This window comes from Scylla paramamosain, chromosome 15 (assembly GCF_035594125.1).
Source record: "Scylla paramamosain isolate STU-SP2022 chromosome 15, ASM3559412v1, whole genome shotgun sequence".
Classification (NCBI taxonomy): domain Eukaryota; kingdom Metazoa; phylum Arthropoda; class Malacostraca; order Decapoda; family Portunidae; genus Scylla; species Scylla paramamosain.
The window spans coordinates 22,350,037-22,368,511 of NC_087165.1; the positions used below are offsets into that span (position 1 = coordinate 22,350,037).

Sequence of the window (18,475 nt, forward strand, 5' to 3'; positions counted from 1 at the left end):
TACATAGATAGACATATACTTTATTGACTACACACACATCGCGTAGTGTAGTGGTTAGCACGCCCGGCTCACAACCAAGAAGGCCCGGGTTCGAATCCCGGGAGCGGCGAGGCAAATGTATAGTCCCTGTTCACCTAGCAGCAAATAGGTACGGGATGTAACCCGGGGGCCTGTGACCTCGCTGTCCCGGTGTGTGGTGTGTGAGTGGTCTCAGTCCTATCCAAAAATAGGTCACTATAACCTCTGAGGTCTTTCCTTAGGGGAACGACTGGTTGGGTGACCAGTAGTCGACCGTATGTGAATGACACACACATACACATCACAACTTCTTTATTATTGAAGATCAAGCTGCAGGATCCTCACTTCACACGGCCCTTTGCTAGGTTGGCACGCAAGACCACAACCCACTGTGAGCACCGCCCCTCCCGTAACATCCTCGCCTCCTCCACGGCCTTCGTCAGTAACTGGTCCAGCACAACAGTTACATTACGGACTGTACACTCAAACATTTCTGTGTTTTATCTCGATTACTGACAGCATAGTCTGCTGTGGGTCACTGGGGTTTTCAGAAGCGTTTTCAAGGGTCTTGTGATAGCTCAATTTGACAGCTAAACTGCATCATCAGTAAGGAAAAATAACTAATAAAAACCTGATTTATCATTTTAATGGCCTTTGAGAACAGTCCAGATGAGCGAACAAAGCGTTTCAAAACACGGGCCGATCTTGTCGCTCGCTTCATCGCATTCTACTGATCAATCAATCACCCTCGCTCTCACCTTGCCTCTCCTCTGCTCCACCACTCCATCCGTGCCTCCGATCTCGCGCCGCACCCCACGTCCCCAACGCACTCCCCACTCAGGGACAGATTCAGGCCAGTACCCGGTAGTAAGTACAGTACCTCCTTTCCCTTCCCGCCTCATTCTTCACGGCGAGACTGCCACTTTCCCCCTCTCTCCGCTGCCTCCCTCCGTCACTTCACAACATTCCTGTCATAGAGGTACAGAACGCTCCCCTCTTTCCCTCCTGTTGATGTCTTTTCTCTTCCCCATCCTTTTCTATTTGCTGTCATTGCTTCTCTCTCTCCTCTTTATTTTCTATCAGTCTAGCTGCCACCACTAAATAACTCCTTTCTCTGTCGCAACGTCTTATCTTTACTAATCTCACCAGGCTCTAATGAAAGCTATTGTACTTTTCAAGAATGTTTTCATTTATCTAGTAATGGATTAACAATTATTCTGCATCATCAGTTCAAGGCAAGTACTCATGAAAATGCGATTAATTCTTATGAGAGAACAAAGCGTTTTAAAATACTAGGAGTGAGGAAACTTTTGCGTAAGTCGTGTCAACATTTTTCATTACTCACAGGAGTTTACCACCTGCCTGCTGCTACTCGGCTATGCTCTGTACTGCTGCTGGTGCGTCCCGCGTCTCTGCTGGTGTTAGTATTCCTCTGAGTGAAAGTACGTCAAATAACGGCTGCGTGTACTGCACCATAAATTTGTTTCTTCTGACTCATCCCGTGCAAGTTGACGCTCCGGTATTGCTTCGTTTTTCTCACCTGTCTCGTTTTTTTTTTTTTTCCGAAACGAGAAGGCGAGGAACAGCTGACGACATGACGCTGCCAGAAAGTTTTGTTAACATGCTATATGATCTCCTTTGTAATACGTGTCAGCGACGGGTTGCGCTAACTGGGTCTTCCTCCCCCCCCCGTCTCTCTCTCTCTCTCTGCTGTTCCCATATATTTCCCCCACCCCTCTCTTTATTTCCCTCTCTGATTTCTCCCACCCAGGCGCACCCATTCTTGCACTCACCTTCCCCACCTTCCATTACCTCCTTACTTTCCCTGCCACACCTACGTACACCACTTTTTTTCACTTTCCTCCTTCCCCTCTCTTTATTTCCCACGTAATCAAGAGCAAACGTGTATGTGTGTGTGTGTGTGTGTGTGCGTGCGTGATAGGAGACACAAAGAAAACACACATACACACACACACACACACACACACACACACACACACGTAAATAAATAGAATCTACCACCACTTGATAAACACTTCCTGAGTTTCTTTTTTACTAATTTAACTTAAGTCTAAAACTACGTAATAATGATGATGATGATGATGACAATAATAATAATAATAATAATAGCAATAATAGAAGGAGGAAAAATCCACGTGAAAATCACTTGATCTGAATTTTCTTTCCTGAAGTTTTCGTGTAAATTTTTGAATACATTTTGTTTACTTATTTATCTTTTTATATCTATTTGATTTCAACACCTCGTGAAGTTATAATCCAATATCTTTTTTCGTCACGGTCTCTCTCTCTCTCTCTCTCTCTCTCTCTCTCTCTCTCTCTCTCTCTCTCTCTCTCTCTCTCTCTCTCTCTCTTACACCTCGTTCTACTTTTGGTAACTTGTCAGTTTCGTGTTCCAGAATTCCACTCCACTGCTAAGTACACCACGTGGACATTATCTTCATTGTGGCCGAGTGCCCGACATCTGCTTACGGCTTAATTGCGCACACTACTAGCCGGCCAAGCGGTGGTGGTGGTGGTGGTGGTGGTGATGGTGGTGGTGACTGAAAGCCTCCTGCCAATGAGAATACATATTGTCTTACGTTTGTCGTCAGAGAGAGAGAGAGAGAGAGAGAGAGAGAGAGAGAGAGAGAGAGAGAGAGAGAGAGAGAGAGAGAGAAAGTCGAGGAGCTTGTGAAATACTTCCTCCACATTAACCCCTCTCTCTCTCTCTCTCTCTCTCTCTCTCTCTCTCTCTCTCTCTCTCTCTCTCTCTCTCTCTCTCTCTCTCTCTCTCTCTCAATAGGCATTTAACTCTATGATGACTGCTTAAAATCTAATGCCCATCTTCTACCTCCTCCTCCTCCTCTTCCTCCTCCTCTTCCTCTTCCTTCTCCTTCCTTTTCCTTCCTCCACCCATCTCTCATTTCCTTCCTATCTCCGCCCTCTACTTTCCGCTTGCGCTTTTATCACTCCTTAAGGCATGGGAACAGAGAGAGAGAGAGAGAGAGAGAGAGAGAGAGAGAGAGAGAGAGAGAGAGAGAGAGAGAGAGAGAGAGAGAGAGAGATTACCAATTCATCAAGTGTTACCGCAACGAAAGAGAGAGAGAGAGAGAGAGAGAGAGAGAGAGAGAGAGAGAGAGAGAGAGAGAGAGAGAGAGAGAGAGAGAGAGAGAGACAGACAAACAATCTCTCTCTCTCTCTCTCTCTCTCTCTCTCTCTCTCTCTCTCTCTCTCTCTCTCTCTCTCTCTCTCTCGGTGTTGTTTTCTTTCGTACTATAACGGATCCTTCCATTCTGACTCCTCTTCGTACTCCTCCTCCTCCTCCTCCTCCTCCTCCTCCTGCTGCGCCGTGCTACTCTTCCTCATTCACGCAGCGGTGTCCCTTGAGAGAGAAAGCTAAGAAGAAAACAACCAGATGCGGGTTCCTCAGGTGAAACTCCTCAAGCGGCGATACGAGTAGAGCAACGCCAACGGGGAGAGTGAACCGCCTTGGGGGACGCCGCTACTCTAAGCTAGGCTGGCACACGCCCTCTCCCACTTCCAACACACCTCTCCCTTCCCTCTCCCTCTCTCGCCTGTATAACTTCTCGCTGTGTTCTTGAAGTGAGAGGGTGGAAAAAGATCACGAGGGAAGCGAAGCATTCATTGTCAGTGTCAAGGTGAGGGTGATGGTGTGGTCTTGTGTCACAGGCGGCGTCTGGCATCGCTCTCTCCCTCTCTCTGCCACTTATATAAAGGCGAGGAGTGCAACTGTGAGCGATCAAAGCGTCACGGCACCTCGCTGGAGCAACATGGCTTCGAGGTACGTACATGTGGAGAGAGAGAGAGAGAGAGAGAGAGAGAGAGAGAGAGAGAGAGAGAGAGAGAGAGAGAGAGAGAGATTAACTAATTTTCATTCCATTATCAAAATCTGTTGTGAGCGGTGTGTGTGTGTGTGTGTGTGTGTGTGTGTGTGTGTGTGTGTGTGTGTGTGTGTGTGTGTGTGTGTGTGTGTGTGTGTGTGTGTGTGTGTGTGTGTGTGTGTGTGTGTGTGTGTGTGTGTGTGTGTGTGTGTGTGTGTCTTCATGTACATGGTCTGTGCAGGTGCAAAAGAAGAAAAAAATAAATAAATAAAAAAGTAAATAAATAAAAAAAAACTTTGGGAAGAGATTAAGTTGAAAATACACAATAATAAAGGAAAGAAGATAAAACTAAGATACTAAATAAACATAAATGAACAACAAGCATTAAAAAAAAACACTGAGACTAACACTTCCTATCTCCCGACTTTCCTTTATGAGCGAAAGTCACATTCAATATAGAAAAAAAAAATAAATAAATAAATAAAATAAAATAAAATCCCGCATAAATGTTCCCCTAAAAAAGAGATCAAAATTTTTCGAAAGGGGGACCAGTTTACTTCCGGAGGTGTCGTGATCCTCCTCTCTGGAAGCAATTAAGTCGTAATAATAATAATAATAGTAAAAAAAAAAATTAATAATAATAGTAATAATAAACATAAAATAAGAAAAAAAATAGATATCCAGAGAGTTCCGCGATAAATCAATGAAAGGGATGAAAGAATGAAGACTGCTTAACCCTTGCATTAGTTTAGTGGAGAGAATAACTTACAGTACCTATCTATCTATCTATTTATCTATCTATCTATCTATCCATCGCTTGATCAGTTACATGTTACTACCCAGGCCTCATGATGACAATGAGTGGAAGAAGAATGAACTAAGGGAAAGAGAGAAGAAATATAATTGGAGGGAAAAGGATGAGATGAAGATATGCGTGTCCCTTGCACCTCGTTTTCTTTCTGGAGCACAATAGTGATAACAACACGGGTCATTCGATCTGATATTTCACGCAGATCCCGTCGCGCCTACCACTGGGATTTGTTCCTGCCTAGGCACTAATTGCTACAAGGAAACACGTGTTTTTAAATAGACTGATTGTGATTGATCGGGTGTGTGTGTGTGTGTGTGTGTGTGTGTGTTTATGTTGCTATGAATGTCTGTCTGTCTGTTTGCAATCACCTCCACCACCACCTCCATCACCACCACTAGCACCATTACTATTACTACTAAGCTTTAGAACTGACCAATACGACTCAATGAATCCCATATATTAGTGAGATTCGTACCGCTAAAACTATCCTTATGTGGTGGTGGTGGTGGTGGTGGTGAGAGCGCCAAGCAACTCGAGAACTGGCAACGACGTGTCATATTGCACACTTTTCTCGTTTGGCAATCAGAAATAATTAAAAAAAAAAAAAAAGAATCCGGGAGAAAATGTTTTGAGTCTCAGCGTGATGGTGTGAACAGATCCTTACCATCTCGTGCTCATTATATCAGCTTAAAACCGTTTTCTTTACTCTTCGCTTCGGATATATTATACAAGTCATAGGGGTATAATTCAAGTGAATGGAATTGCTTATGAATGATGACAGCGTGAGAAGTAACCCGTGTAGCGCCAGAAATATATATATATATACAAAAAAAGAAAGACTGGTAGTGAAGAAAATGCGCAGTGAGTCACGCTGTAGGCTGTCCCTTGTTCCCTCGTCACAAACACGCTACTGCACCGGCCGAGAATGTGTGTGGCAGTATTTCACAAACCATCAACCAAAGGGCAGTTATTAATTAATGCGACTTTCTTATATTCCCCCTCCCTCTCTTTCTCTCTCTCTCGAATTCCCGGTCAAACACAAATACACACACACACACGTCGCTCCCTAAGTGTGCCTTACTGACGAGAGAGAGAGAGAGAGAGAGAGAGAGAGAGAGAGAGAGAGAGAGAGAGAGAGAGAGAGAGAGAGAGAGAGAGAGAGAGAGTTGCAGGGTACAAAAGATGACCTATCCCAAGTTATGCACCCCCCTCCTCCTCCTCCTCCTCTCAGCACTTAGTCTTGGTTTCTCCCTTACTTTTCTCCCCTTTTATCTTGTCACACACACACACACACACACACACACACACACAGAGAGAGAGAGAGAGAGAGAGAGAGAGAGAGAGAGAGAGAGAGAGAGAGAGAGAGAGAGAGAGAGAGAGAGAGAGAGAGAGAGAGAGAGAGAGAGAGAGAGAGAGAGAGAGAGAGAGAGAGAGAGCAATAAGGGAGAAAGAAAAGACATGATGGGAGAAAAGAAGAAAAGGAGGAAGGTAAAGAAAAAAAGGTTAGGAAAAACTGAAGGTGTGTGTGTGTGTGTGTGTGTGTGTGTGTGTGTTAATACGGCACCGCTCCGTACCACTCAACAAGCAAGCTCTCTCTCTCTCTCTCTCTCTCTCTCTCTCTCTCTCTCTCTCTCTCTCTCTCTCTCTCTCTCTCAGAAATATTAAATAAGGGAATCATTATCTAAGGAAACGAGAGAGAGAGAGAGAGAGAGAGAGAGAGAGAGAGAGAGAGAGAGAGAGAGAGAGAGAGAGAGAGAGAGAGAGAGAGAGAGAGAGAGAGAGAGAGAGACGACGACGATGAAAAGTGGAACAGACAGACAACCCAGCAACTACGTGAAGATTACATGCGGCACAAATTGACATAATCCGGCGTGCTTGGAGAAACTTACGTGTTGCATTCAGTATTAAATGGCAGAGCGGAGAGTGGCGGTCGGCAGTCACTTGCGGTCAGAAGTCCAGTAACCTGCTGCACTCACCTCCACTCTGTTTTTGCGTTTTTCCTCAGTTTTAGTCTTGTTCTTACCGAATGTTATGTAATGTAACCTAATTTAATCTAGCCTAACCAAACATAACCTAACTTTATCTAACTCCGTGAGTAGCCGAACACTAGCGACGCAGGACCTCCAACCAGAGCGCGCCTCGTCCGACTCTGTATGTCCCAGGACAGGGGATTGCCTCGGGACCCCCATTCTGTTCAGACGCCTCTCCTTTCAATCCATGCTCCTCTCGTTCTGTGCGCGATAAACGAAAATTCCAGGGACAAAGGAAGGTGTATTCTCTATTACATTAAGGACCTTAACAAACCTAATCTAACCTAACTTAGCATAACATAACCAAGCCAAATCTAACTGAACATAACCTACCCTAACTTTCCTTATGTAACCTAAAGTAATTACATTTAAACCTAATATAATTTCACCTAACCTAATCTACTGTAACATATACTTATGTAATCTAGCATAAACTAACCTAACTTAACCTAACCTGACCTAAATCTAAGTCCTCGTATCCTTTTACGAAACCTGACGGATGACGGACTCAAACCGATCGAGGGACTTATATTGAAGCTGGGATAAGTGAGATTAGGTTTAGTTAAGTTAGGTTAGGTTACGTTACGTTATGTTCGGTTAGGGTGGGTAAAGTTAGGATTTGGTTGAATTAGGTTTGGTTAGGCTAGATAAGGCTAGGTTTAGTTAAATCTGATTTGGTTAGGATGTTAGCTTAAATTACGTTCGGTTATGTTACGTTAGATTGGGTTTGATAAGTTGGGTTTGCTTGGGTAGATCATCCTTGCTTAGATTAGGTTAAACTGAGGTGCGTTACTTTATTTCAGGTTAGGTAAACGTTGAAGATAACGCTGAAAAAAAAAAAAAAAGTAGAAGTAGGTGGAGGTTACTCGGCTTGCGACCGCGACTATGCAGAGAAGAAGGAAGAATAACATTCAAGGGCAGAGCAGAGGCAAATGAACAGAGATGGAAGAAATTCATATAATAGCCGGAATTACCAGTGACGGCAGAGTATTTTGTTATATAAAAAGAAGAAAATATGCAGGAGAAAAAAATAAATGTGGTTTCAAAGGAAGTGAAGAAAAAAAAATATGATAATGAGGGAAACTGACACAGCTTTCAGAGAGAGAGAGAGAGAGAGAGAGAGAGAGAGAGAGAGAGAGAGAGAGAGAGAGAGAGAGAGAGAGAGAGAGAGAGAGAGAGAGAGAGATACTAGAAAAAGAGACGAAAACAAAATTCCCTCTAAAATCAACTTTTTACTTTTAATACAGACTTAACCAAACATATTAATACACACATCTATCAATACATCAATAAAAAAAGATAAAAATAACAAGTAAAACAATGAATAACACAAAAAAAAAAGTACAAGTCGATTTAGCTAAGTATAACATCATGAACTGTGTGAAAAAGAGGAAAAAATCAGATTAAAAATGTAAGTCCACGAGGTAACAGAGGAAAGAAAGAAAGGTACGGGAAAAATAATGAAAAAAAAGAACAAATAAAAAGAAAACTTAAAAGCACAGAACACAGCACAACAACAACAACAACAACAACAACAACAACAACAACAACAACAACAACAAGAGAAAGGAATTGATAGCTAAGACACACACAGAAAAAAAAAATCACTAGAATAAACAAGAAAAAACAAGCATAAAAACATTTACGAGTCAACATAAACACACACACACACACACACACACACACACATACACACACACACTATAAATAAAAACAAGAAACACAGCACACAATAAGACAATATTAGCATGTAACAGCATGACTAACCTTCCCTCAGGCGGTGTTTGCGTCTACCTGCTGCTGCTGTGGTGGTGGCGGTGTTAGTGGCGGCGGCGGCAATGGTGGCGGTGGAGGCGGCGGAGGATGAGGAGGTGGGAGGGAAGACTGTGCGAATCTCAAGCCTCCCCAGTCTTCCTAACCTGGTGATAGAACACAGACGTAAGTGAGAGAGAGAGAGAGAGAGAGAGAGAGAGAGAGAGAGAGAGAGAGAGAGAGAGAGAGAGAGAGAGAGAGAGAGAGAGAGAGAGAGAATGTACAACAAACGCATACCGTAATAATATATCCTAGTTTCCTCCCCCTCCTCCTCCTCCTCCTCCTCCTCCTCCTCCTCCTCCTCCTCCTCCCTTATTCCCCCCATCACTTTTTCCTCTCCTCCATCTCTAATCATCTTCCTCTCTCCTCTCTAATCATCTTCTTACTCTTCCCTAAATAAGAGTGGTATTCAAGAATTGACTTGCTAATGTTCTTATTTTTTCTGCTCCTCTCCCCAGCTCTGTTTGGCCTCTTCAGTAACGCCGAGGAGGGTAAGTATTATGAACGTGCGGAGGTTTGCTTCATATACTGGTAAAGTGTGTGTGTGTGTGTGTGTGTGTGTGTGTGTGTGTGTGTGTGTGTGTGTGTGTGTGTGTGTGTCTTATTCACTCATTGTCGTCTGCTGGTCTCGCTACACATCCACTTATTCCCCTGCGCATGGAGATGAGAGAGAGAGAGAGAGAGAGGAGAGAGAGAGAGAGAGAGAGAGAGAGAGAGAGAGAGAGAGAGAGAGAGAGAATAAATCACTCAAGAGAACCTGATTAACCATCTCAGTCCTCATGAGAACTTAACGCATTATACAACCAAGCCTTACACTACCTGACACACCTGCCTTGTCTTGTCCTCAGCAGCAAAGGTAGCGACTTGCGGGGATTCCAGTGAGGCGGCCCAGACTGTGTGGCAGAGTTATCAGTACCCCGAGTGGCAGGCTGACATTGCCGGACTGTGCACTCTCACCTACACACCGCCTGCGGACTCCTGTGGCCTGAGGTGGGTGGTGGACAGAAACTGGATAGGTGACGCAGTGATTGATTGATTGAATGGGCCACAGAAATAGGGTTATATGGGGCTGCTTGGAAAGATTAGTGTAGTTACTTCTCCCTCTCTCTCTCTCTCTCTCTCTTATTAGTAAGTAGTTAGTAGTAGTAATAGCAGTAGTAGTAGTAGTAACAGAAACCGAAATAGATATAATAATAGTAATAATAGTAGTAATAAAACCGTGCACTTTATTTTCCTAAACTACTCGTACATCTGTATAAACAAATTAAAAAGGTAAAATTATAACTTAACCTAACCTCACATTCTTCCTTCAGATCCTTACTACATCTACCCTGCTCTCCCACACAGGGTACACTTCGTAGATCTGTACCTGGCTTCCCCGCTGCCCTCCCTCCACGCCTCCTGCTCCCACAACGCACCGTCATTCAAGGTGCACTACAACGGCGCCATCACCTCCGCCATCTGCAGTGACGCCACGGGATATGAAGGTTGGTGCGGTAGCCAGCTGCTGAGTGTGGATGGCTTACCTGGTGGTGTGGTGTAGTTAGTAAGGTGAAAATGTCTGATGGTTGATTGACGTGGTACAGTTAGAAAGGATGGAAGGTTGGTTGGATGGTTGATGTGGTACGATTAAAAAAATGGTGTTCAATTTATACATGCCTCAGGTGACCCTCAAGACAGATCGGCGTTTGGTACCCGAGACTCTTGGTACCAAAACCGCTTGGTCCCCAATTGACCAGCGCCCGATACAGCAAGTGAGGTGGGAAGTTGATGATTGATGCGGTAGCCAGCTAGTAAGGTTGAATAGGTGGTATAGTGGTGTGGTGCAGTTAGTAAAGTTGGATGACTGGATGATTGGTGTGGAAGTGTGGTGGTTAGTAATGCTGTAAGGCTGGATGGTCGAATGGTTGGTGTGGTGCAGTTAGGGAGTTTGGCTGTGGTAGTTAATAAGATCGTTGGAGTGCAGTCATTAATGTCGTAGGGTTGGAAGCTTGGTGCCATACATTTAGTAATGCTATAAGCCTGGCTAGTTACAGTTAGGAACGTGGAGCTATTGGATGGTTGATGTGCTAGTAAGGTCAGTGTGGTACAGTTAGTGATGTTGTAAGGTTGGATAGTTGGTGTGGTATAGTTAGTAATGCTATAAGATTGTCTGGTTGGCTGGTTAGGAAGGCTGATGTGGTAGTTAGTAAGGTCTGTGAGGTGCAGTTAAGTTGCTATGATTGCTGCAGTACAGTTAGTAATGCTGTAAAGTTGGATGGTTGGTGTGGCACAGTTAATAAAAAGGGAAGGTTGGAATGTTAATAAGATGGACTAGTAAGGTTGGAAGATGGAGCGCATTTGAGTAGTTAGGTAAATAAGATGTTCTTTTTCTACTTCCTCCTCCTCCTCCTCCTCCTCCTCCATGTCCTTCACCACCACCCTCACCTTTCTTCACAAAACTAAACTAACTTTCCTAATTTCTCTTCAGTTTTTTTTTATTTATTTTTCTTTGCAGTCTTTTGAAGTCCTCTGTCACTCTCCGTTCTCCACTTCTTCCCCTCCTACTCGTCTCCATGCTCCTCCTCCTCGTTGTGTTCATCTTATACGTCTCCTTTCCACCCTCTGCTACAGCTCTCCTTCTCTTCCTCTCTCAGTCTCCTCCTCTTCCTCCCTCAGCCCTCTTTCTCTTCCTTCTACGGCCATCCTTCTCTTCCTCCCTACAACAGCCCTTCTCTTCCTCCTATTATAACCCTCCTCCTCCTCCTCCTCCTCCTCCCCCTTTTCTTCCTGCCATAGCCCTCCTCTTCTTCCTCCTGCCACATCTCTCCTCTTCTTCCTCTCTTCTTTCTCTCTTAGCCCTCCTCCTCTTCCTCATCTCTCATCTCTCATCTCTCATCCTCATCTCATCATCCTTCTCTTCCTCCTACTACAGTCATTTTCTTCGTTCTTCTACAGCTATCCTGGAGTTGGACCCCGAGGTGAGCCAGCCGCTGGAGTTCGTGCTACAGCTGGATACAGAGACTGATTACAGGTTCCGAGTCAACCTTACCGCTGTGGCCTGCTCTGACATACACGCCTACCAGTGTGAGTGTGGCGAGGAGGAGGAGGAGGAGGAGGAGGAGGAGGAGGAGGAGGAGGAGGAGGAGGAGGAAAGATCGTGCATAACGCCAATCTCTGACATTATGGGGGAAGAGGAAGATGAAAAGAAGAAAAAGGATTGAAGAGGAGGAGGAGGAGGAGGAGGAGAAGGAGGAAGTGTGATGGTGACGTAATGATGATGATGATGATGATATTGATGATGATAATGATGATATGTACTTGTTTATGGTATTAATAATTCTCTCTCTCTCTCTCTCTCTCTCTCTCTCTCTCTCTCTCTCTCTCTCTCTCTCTCTCTCTCTCTCTCTCTCTCTCTCTCTCTCTCTCTCTCTCTCTCTCTCTCTCTCTCCTGCAGCTCCTAACACTTGCGGGATCAAGAACTCTCAAGCGATTCTCGATGCTGGTAAGTGCATACACACACACACACACACACACACACACACACACACACACACACACACAAGGAAGGTATAATCACAAAAAATGTCCATAATTTTCTAAAGGTGCATTAGTTCTAAATTAAAATTCTCTCTCTCTCTCTCTCTCTCTCTCTCTCTCTCTCTCTCTCTCTCTCTCTCTCTCTCTCTCTCTCTCTCTCTCTCTCTCTCAAGGCGATATTTTCAAAAGCTGTACCTACTAAAATTCTCACGTTCATTTTCTTTTAATTCATTCATTCTTGCTTATGGTCTTGTTAGAGAAATTAAAGTTGTCTCCTTCACCGCATCGGAATTTGCTCAACAGTGTCATCATTAGAAAGTTGTTATACGCATAAGAAAATACGCTAAAAAAAAACATACAAGTTGGTTTCTCTTTTGGTTCTTCCGATTGTAAAACTTTCTCTATCCTACAAATCAATATTCCTGTAATACGCCGTCCGACTTCTCCTTTCTTACCTTTCCTTTATTTTTTATTTATTTTTATTCAAGTCTGGTATTTTACGATGCACGGAATAAGGACCTTTCTTTGATTTCTTTTCTTTTGTTCTTATTAGTTCTCCTCACCTTGTATAGTTTCTTTTTTTTTTTCCTTTCTTTTAGTGTGTGTTTTATTTTTTTACGTCTTTGGTATTTATGACTGGTGAAAGCTAAATGGATCTTTTATTTATTTCCTCTCTCTCTCTCTTTTTTTTTTTTTACTTTCTTTCGTCCTTCTTACGTCACGTCTTTCAAGGCTTTAGAGACGAAACATTTTTTTTTTCTATTCCTCCTCATTTCCCTTCGCCAGCTCTCGCGCTTAACCGGTTGACATTTGACGAATTAAGACATCACTTCCTCTTTTTTTTTTTTATCTTCCAAATGACAAACGAGTTCTCTTATCTACACACCAAAAAAAAAAAAAAAAAAAAACGATTTACTAAACGACTTTTTCCCCCATCCCCTTAATTTTTTTTTTCTCACGGATCTCTAAAAATTTCATTCCAGTAGATGTGAAAGAATGCATCAGTCCTTATATCCTACTCTTTCCAGGATACGAGACGGTCAGGAACATAGACCCCACGGAGGGAGAGAGGGAGGTGGTGAAGGAAGAGGCTCAGGCAGAGGAGGAGGAGAAGAGACGTGTGCAGGTGGAAGAGAAGGAGGAGGATAAGTCACACCGCCAAGAAAAGGAGATGTGGGAAGTTGAGGAAGAGGATCTGTGGGATGAAGAAGGGGAGGGTCAGAGAGAGCCACGTCAGCGCAGGAAAAATAGCCGTAAGAAGGAAGCGATGGTGAAGAAGCTGCGGAAGAAAACTGATATTCTCTCGCAAGGTGGGTGTGTCTGTCTGTGGTGGTGTGTGGCGTGGTGATCTGGTAAATGGTGATTGGTTGAGTGTGTGGTGGTGTGTACTGTATAGTGACTAGGTGGGTGTGTGGTGACTAAGTGTGTGATGACTGGTGACTAGGAAACTGCGTGGTGGTGAGCGGTGACTGGTGACTGAGTGACGACTGGGTGAGTGTGTGGTGCCTCGGTGTGTGTTGTGGTGAGTGGTGAATGAGTGTGTGATGACTGACGACTGGGTAGTGTGCGGTGGTGGTGGTGGTGGTGGTGGCGGCGGTGGTGGCTGCGTGGCTGTGTTTGGTAATGTTGTGACGCCCTGGTCCAGTCACACAATCCATCACATTAAAACAGGAAAAAAATACACTGTTCTGTATCTAAACTAACAAAACCAAAACAGTAGTAGCATTGTACTCACCACGCCTCCTCTTTCTGGGCGCCATATGACTCCAGTGCGGCGACATCCATCCATCGATCACTCCTTCTCTCCCTTCCAGCCTTAGCTTCCGGAATTGAGGCAGGTGTCGTCGGTCTTACAAACGAGGAACGCCTTCGCCGCCAGTCGTGGAAGGAGACCGCTCCCAGCATCTGGCCCTGGATGGTGAGTGAGGCAGGGGTGTTAGAAAGTGTTCAGACTGACAGCCTCAGCAGGGACTAACCAACAGGCCCCGGGGATTGGAAAATGCTTTGTTCTCTCATAAGGCCTAATTTTCAAAGGTCATTATGATTAGCTGTCTCATTGGCGTCTTTTTCCCATTAATGATACAGAATTCTGGTTAAAATATAACTCGTAGTAGTAGTAACAGTAAGTGGAAGAGGAGGAGGAGGAGGAGTACGCAAGCCTTCCACTAACCTCTCCCTCCTCTATTTTAAAAGCCCTTCACTAACCACTCCCTCCATTACTTCAAGGCCTTCTACTAACCTCTCCCTCCTCCTACTTCAAAAGTCATCTACTAACTTTTTTCCTCCTCCTACTTAATAAATGGTGCACTAACCTCTCCTGTTTTCTTATACTTCCACTAACCTCTCCCTCATCCTACTTCAAGAGTCCTGCACTAACCTCTACCTCCTACTTCAAGAGCTTTCCACTAACAACTCCTTACTCCTTTTACTTCGAGGAGCCCTCACTAACCTCCCCCTTCTACTTCACGAGACCTCAGTTAACCTCCCCCGTCAACCGCAGCCCTTCATATGAAAGCTTTTACATGCCGAGAAGTTAATCCACCAAGGTTCAGAAGAGGTGGAAGGCTAAGTGGCAACAAGGCACGTATTGGCTCTATGACTGTAGCTCGAGTTTACTCTCCATGCCTTAAGGAGTTCTTGATTAACCTCTCTTTTCTTTTCATACCAGAGTACTCCACTAACCTCTTCCTCCTGCTCCCCGTCCACCAGGTGGGCATCGAGAGGAAAGTGCTGCGGAACGTCGGGATCTCTGATAAGCCGCAGATGGACCGCTCAGCCTCCAAACGGTGCACGGGCGTCTTGCTTGACCATTCCCACGTGCTTACCGCGGCCTCCTGCGTCCTGCCTACCGACAGGTTAGTGAGGCACAATTTCTGAGTTAGTCAATTGTGTGTGTGTGTGTGTGTGTGTGTGTGTGTGTGTGTGTGTGTGTGTGTGTGTGTGAAGGGATGCTTAATTCTCTCTCTCTCTCTCTCTCTCTCTCTCTCTCTCTCTCTCTCTCTCTCTCTCTCTTATTTACAAGAGGAAATTAAGAGGTCATAAAATGAAACGGAAAAAGAAGAGGAGACAACGACATAGCAAATAGTTTTCCAAATAGAGCAATAGATCTATGGAATTAACTGCCAGAAGAGATAGTGTGTGCAAACAGTATACATAAATTAAAGAAAAATATGATAAATGCTTACTAAAAACCAGGACATTACGAGCGTGACTCAATCAATAAGTAAATACAACACAAGTACAAACTTACCACTTAAACCACCACCAACAGGACCAAGGCAGTGAGAGTGAAGGACTTGAGAGTGGTGGTGGGACAGCAGGACCACGCCTCCACCTCCTCTTCCTCCTCCTCCTCGACTGCCTCTAGCCGCACGGGGACGCAGCAGCATCACGACACAAATAGTCTTGGGGTTTCCAGGGTCTCCTTCCCTCTCAAATACAACCCGGACCTCCGCAGCGACAACCTGGCAGTCCTCACCCTCGAGAACTCCATAGGTTACAGCACGAGGGCCCGGCCGGTGTGTCTGCCAGTGCGGTGTAAGTACAGATGTGTAATGAAGTACGAGTATAGTGGATATTTTGTAGCTTAGGATTAACGATTTCACTGCGATATGCTACAATGAACAACACTACAAGAAGTACATGAAATTTTTATAAACATGTACAAGAAAGAAGGGGATTACGAAGAATTGATTTTGCAATTTCTAGTCATTATAGTGTTTTGAAAAGGTTGTAGAACACGAAGAGATGTCTCAGAGTGGCTGGTAATCAATGAAAAAATGAGCTAAATCGTAGAGAAAGGGTTAATGAGTGCTAGTGTTAATTGTGATTATTTTATAATTGTCGTCAAACAAGATGGCGAATAAACAGAATATATTCAGTAATCGGACAAGGTAAAGTATAAGGAAAGGAAGGCACACACATTATACTAACCAACCCTCGCCACACCTTCCGCAGACAACAGGTTCCCGCGTAACAATGGCTTCGTGTCTGGATACATGAAGGAATCGGGGAGTAAGAGAAGAGGAAACCAACGCTCCTCATCCAGTACACTTGTGGAGGCTGATCTCAATGTGCTGAGCCGGAGTGAGTGTTCTGAGAGACTCTCCAACCTGCCGTACCCGAGTCAGCGCCTGCAGCAGACAATGGGGAGCCAGGAGCTGGTGTGCACGCGGGGGATACGCACTCGCACCGCTCCACTCTGCCAGGTAAAGTGCCTAAGTAGTGATCAAGGTGGTTGCTTGGGTTGTGCTATTGCAGGGATATACGTGGTGGCCTTCCAATGGCAGTAGTCACGGTGGCCTTGAGAGTGGTGGTGCAAGGTGAGCCACTGTGGCCTTCTGCCTTTATATTTAGTAGTCAAGGTGGCCGCTAGAGGAGTGGTGCTACATGGGGGAATATGGGGGTCTTCTTCATTTATATTATTATTACTATTATTATTTGTAATACACTACCGCTTGTAATAGACCATCACACATCAACTAACATCACCACAAATCGACCGCTTAACCACATATTACCATACTCCATCATTCACTCACTCATTTATTCTCTTGTTCATCTCTCTCTCTTTCTTTCCTCATCACATTTTCATCTCCCTACCTCCCTTTCATCTCTTTCTTTCCCTACACACCCTTAACAGCCTCTGGAAATCCACGCAACGCTCTGCTTTAAGCCTCACATGGCCTGTCTTCCTCCCTCACCTCTCAACCTTCCCCCCCACAGCTGGAGACAGGGGCTCTGCTCATCAGGAAAGATCGCGGTCAACTTCACTACCTCGCGGGCGTGATGGGCGGCGAGGAGCAATGCGGCGTGGACTTCCCCAATGTGTTCAGTGAGGTACCGCTGTCCTCCACCTTCCTCAACCTCGCACTCGCTCCCCACACCTGAATATCCTGGGAAACGACTCTCCGTTCATCACTCCGTCGCTCTCTCTTTCCCTTCACGTCGATGTCTCCTCCATCTATAATGCACGTATTCTGAAACGCTTTGCTCTCTCAATGCGACTATTTCAAGGGTTACAAACATGATTAACTAGATTATTAGGCGTGTTTTTTTTTTTTTTTTCTTAATAATGTAGAACTCTTGTTGGTTTGTCATTAGAACTATAAAATACTTTAAAAACCCAAACTTCAACTAGAGCCTTTTGAATGTAGTAGAGATGCGGCGCAGAAGTGTTTCAGAATACAGTCCGAAGTCTCGAGTCGTCATGAATTCCTCCTCGTCGTCGTGCTGTCTGTGTACAAAATAGCGATTAGGTTCATAGAACTATAAGTACATGAATAATATATATGAAAACGTAGATAACTAAGTAAATCATTGGTATTATATAGCTTAGTAGTAATACATAATTATTATATTAGGCGTGTATCTCAGCAGATGTACAGTCGTGGTCACAATTAAGTAACATTCAGCATTCACTCCCTCTGTTTTGTGTTTTCCCTCAGTCGTAAGTCCTTTGATCTGCTGGCAATTACAAAACTTTTTTTTAGTGTAAAGGGGAGACATTAAAACACAATGAAGTGAATGCGCTGTGTTACTCGATTACAACCGGATGGTACAGTCAATAACATAAGAGAAGCTGGAAGAAGCCAGTAGACCTGCACGTGGCAGTTCCTGTATAAAACACATACCAGTATCCATCTATCATCTCCATCCATAAACTTATCTAATCTCTCAAAGTTCCCCATTGACGCTGCACGAATAACCTGATGACAATCCATTCCAGTCACTTGCCACTTTAAATGAGAACCAGTCCCTTCACTTTTTTTTTTTTTCCAGACTCATAGAATCCATTACTTCTTGTCCTATCCTGATTACTAACCCCAAGGATCTTGCCAATGTCACCCTTTGTTACGAGTATATTCCCTGGCACACATAAACAACTCTATCAGATTTACCATGCATAGAATAAGTTACTAAAATTTTCAACGAAACAGATCTCGAGGTTATTAAAGAATCAAGACGTTACGTACAACACCAACCACGGGCAACATGTAAAGCTCCAAACACACAGAAAGAGGTTTATTTAACAGCATTAGACTCTATGCATCTTGTCATCAAAACACTATATGTCACCATGCCATCCCACCGCGTTAGGAAGGAGAGGCAGTGGGCTGAGAGGCAGATAGGCAGACCCGATGTAATGTTAGTGCAGGCTGAGGAATTGGTAAGGGTAAGGTGGAGAAAGAGTACGGAGCTTGTGTGAGTGTAGCTGGTGATGCTTTACAAGGAAGTGATTGACTGTTTGATTAATTGATTGATTTAAGACGCCGCAACAAAGAGATCACGGAGAGGAACCAGTGGAGAAGATTCAGGGGACCACCTCCTGGCATTAGAAAAACTGCAGAGGGACAAATCGAGGGAGACAGAGTGTATGTATATGGTGTTGTGGTGAGTGGTGCATGGCCTCGCTGGCGTCACTCAATGTGGTGTGTGGGTGA

At 44.4% G+C, this 18,475-nt stretch overlaps 1 protein-coding gene and 1 long non-coding RNA gene across 3 annotated transcripts in view; one reads left to right on the forward strand and one right to left on the reverse strand.

The window, feature by feature from the left end:
* The first annotated feature begins 3,759 nt into the window (after nt 1–3,759).
* The window catches only part of LOC135107668 (uncharacterized), a 15,377-nt gene continuing 661 nt past the window's right edge, over nt 3,760–18,475 (forward strand). The window contains exons 1-13 of one of the 2 annotated variants that reach the window (XM_064017793.1): nt 3,760–3,820; nt 8,479–8,639; nt 8,972–9,004; nt 9,362–9,503; nt 9,861–10,000; nt 11,451–11,579; nt 11,950–11,997; nt 13,061–13,342; nt 13,847–13,950; nt 14,742–14,887; nt 15,304–15,569; nt 15,990–16,240; nt 16,758–18,475. The exon at nt 16,758–18,475 is cut by the window's right edge and continues 661 nt beyond it. In XM_064017793.1, the coding sequence (XP_063873863.1) occupies nt 3,810–3,820; nt 8,479–8,639; nt 8,972–9,004; nt 9,362–9,503; nt 9,861–10,000; nt 11,451–11,579; nt 11,950–11,997; nt 13,061–13,342; nt 13,847–13,950; nt 14,742–14,887; nt 15,304–15,569; nt 15,990–16,240; nt 16,758–16,922 (1,878 nt within the window). In that variant the 5' untranslated portion in view covers nt 3,760–3,809 and the 3' untranslated portion in view covers nt 16,923–18,475. The remainder of the gene's footprint in view (nt 3,821–8,478; nt 8,640–8,971; nt 9,005–9,361; nt 9,504–9,860; nt 10,001–11,450; nt 11,580–11,949; nt 11,998–13,060; nt 13,343–13,846; nt 13,951–14,741; nt 14,888–15,303; nt 15,570–15,989; nt 16,241–16,757) is intronic. The other variant, XM_064017795.1, reaches the window with a different exon arrangement.
* LOC135107669 (uncharacterized) lies at nt 8,494–15,418 on the reverse strand. Its single transcript, XR_010271884.1, has 6 exons — nt 15,283–15,418; nt 14,715–14,877; nt 13,768–13,943; nt 9,932–10,039; nt 9,333–9,498; nt 8,494–8,620 (listed from the first exon to the last, which is right to left on the reverse strand). It is a non-coding gene; the product is annotated as an uncharacterized LOC135107669 (long non-coding RNA).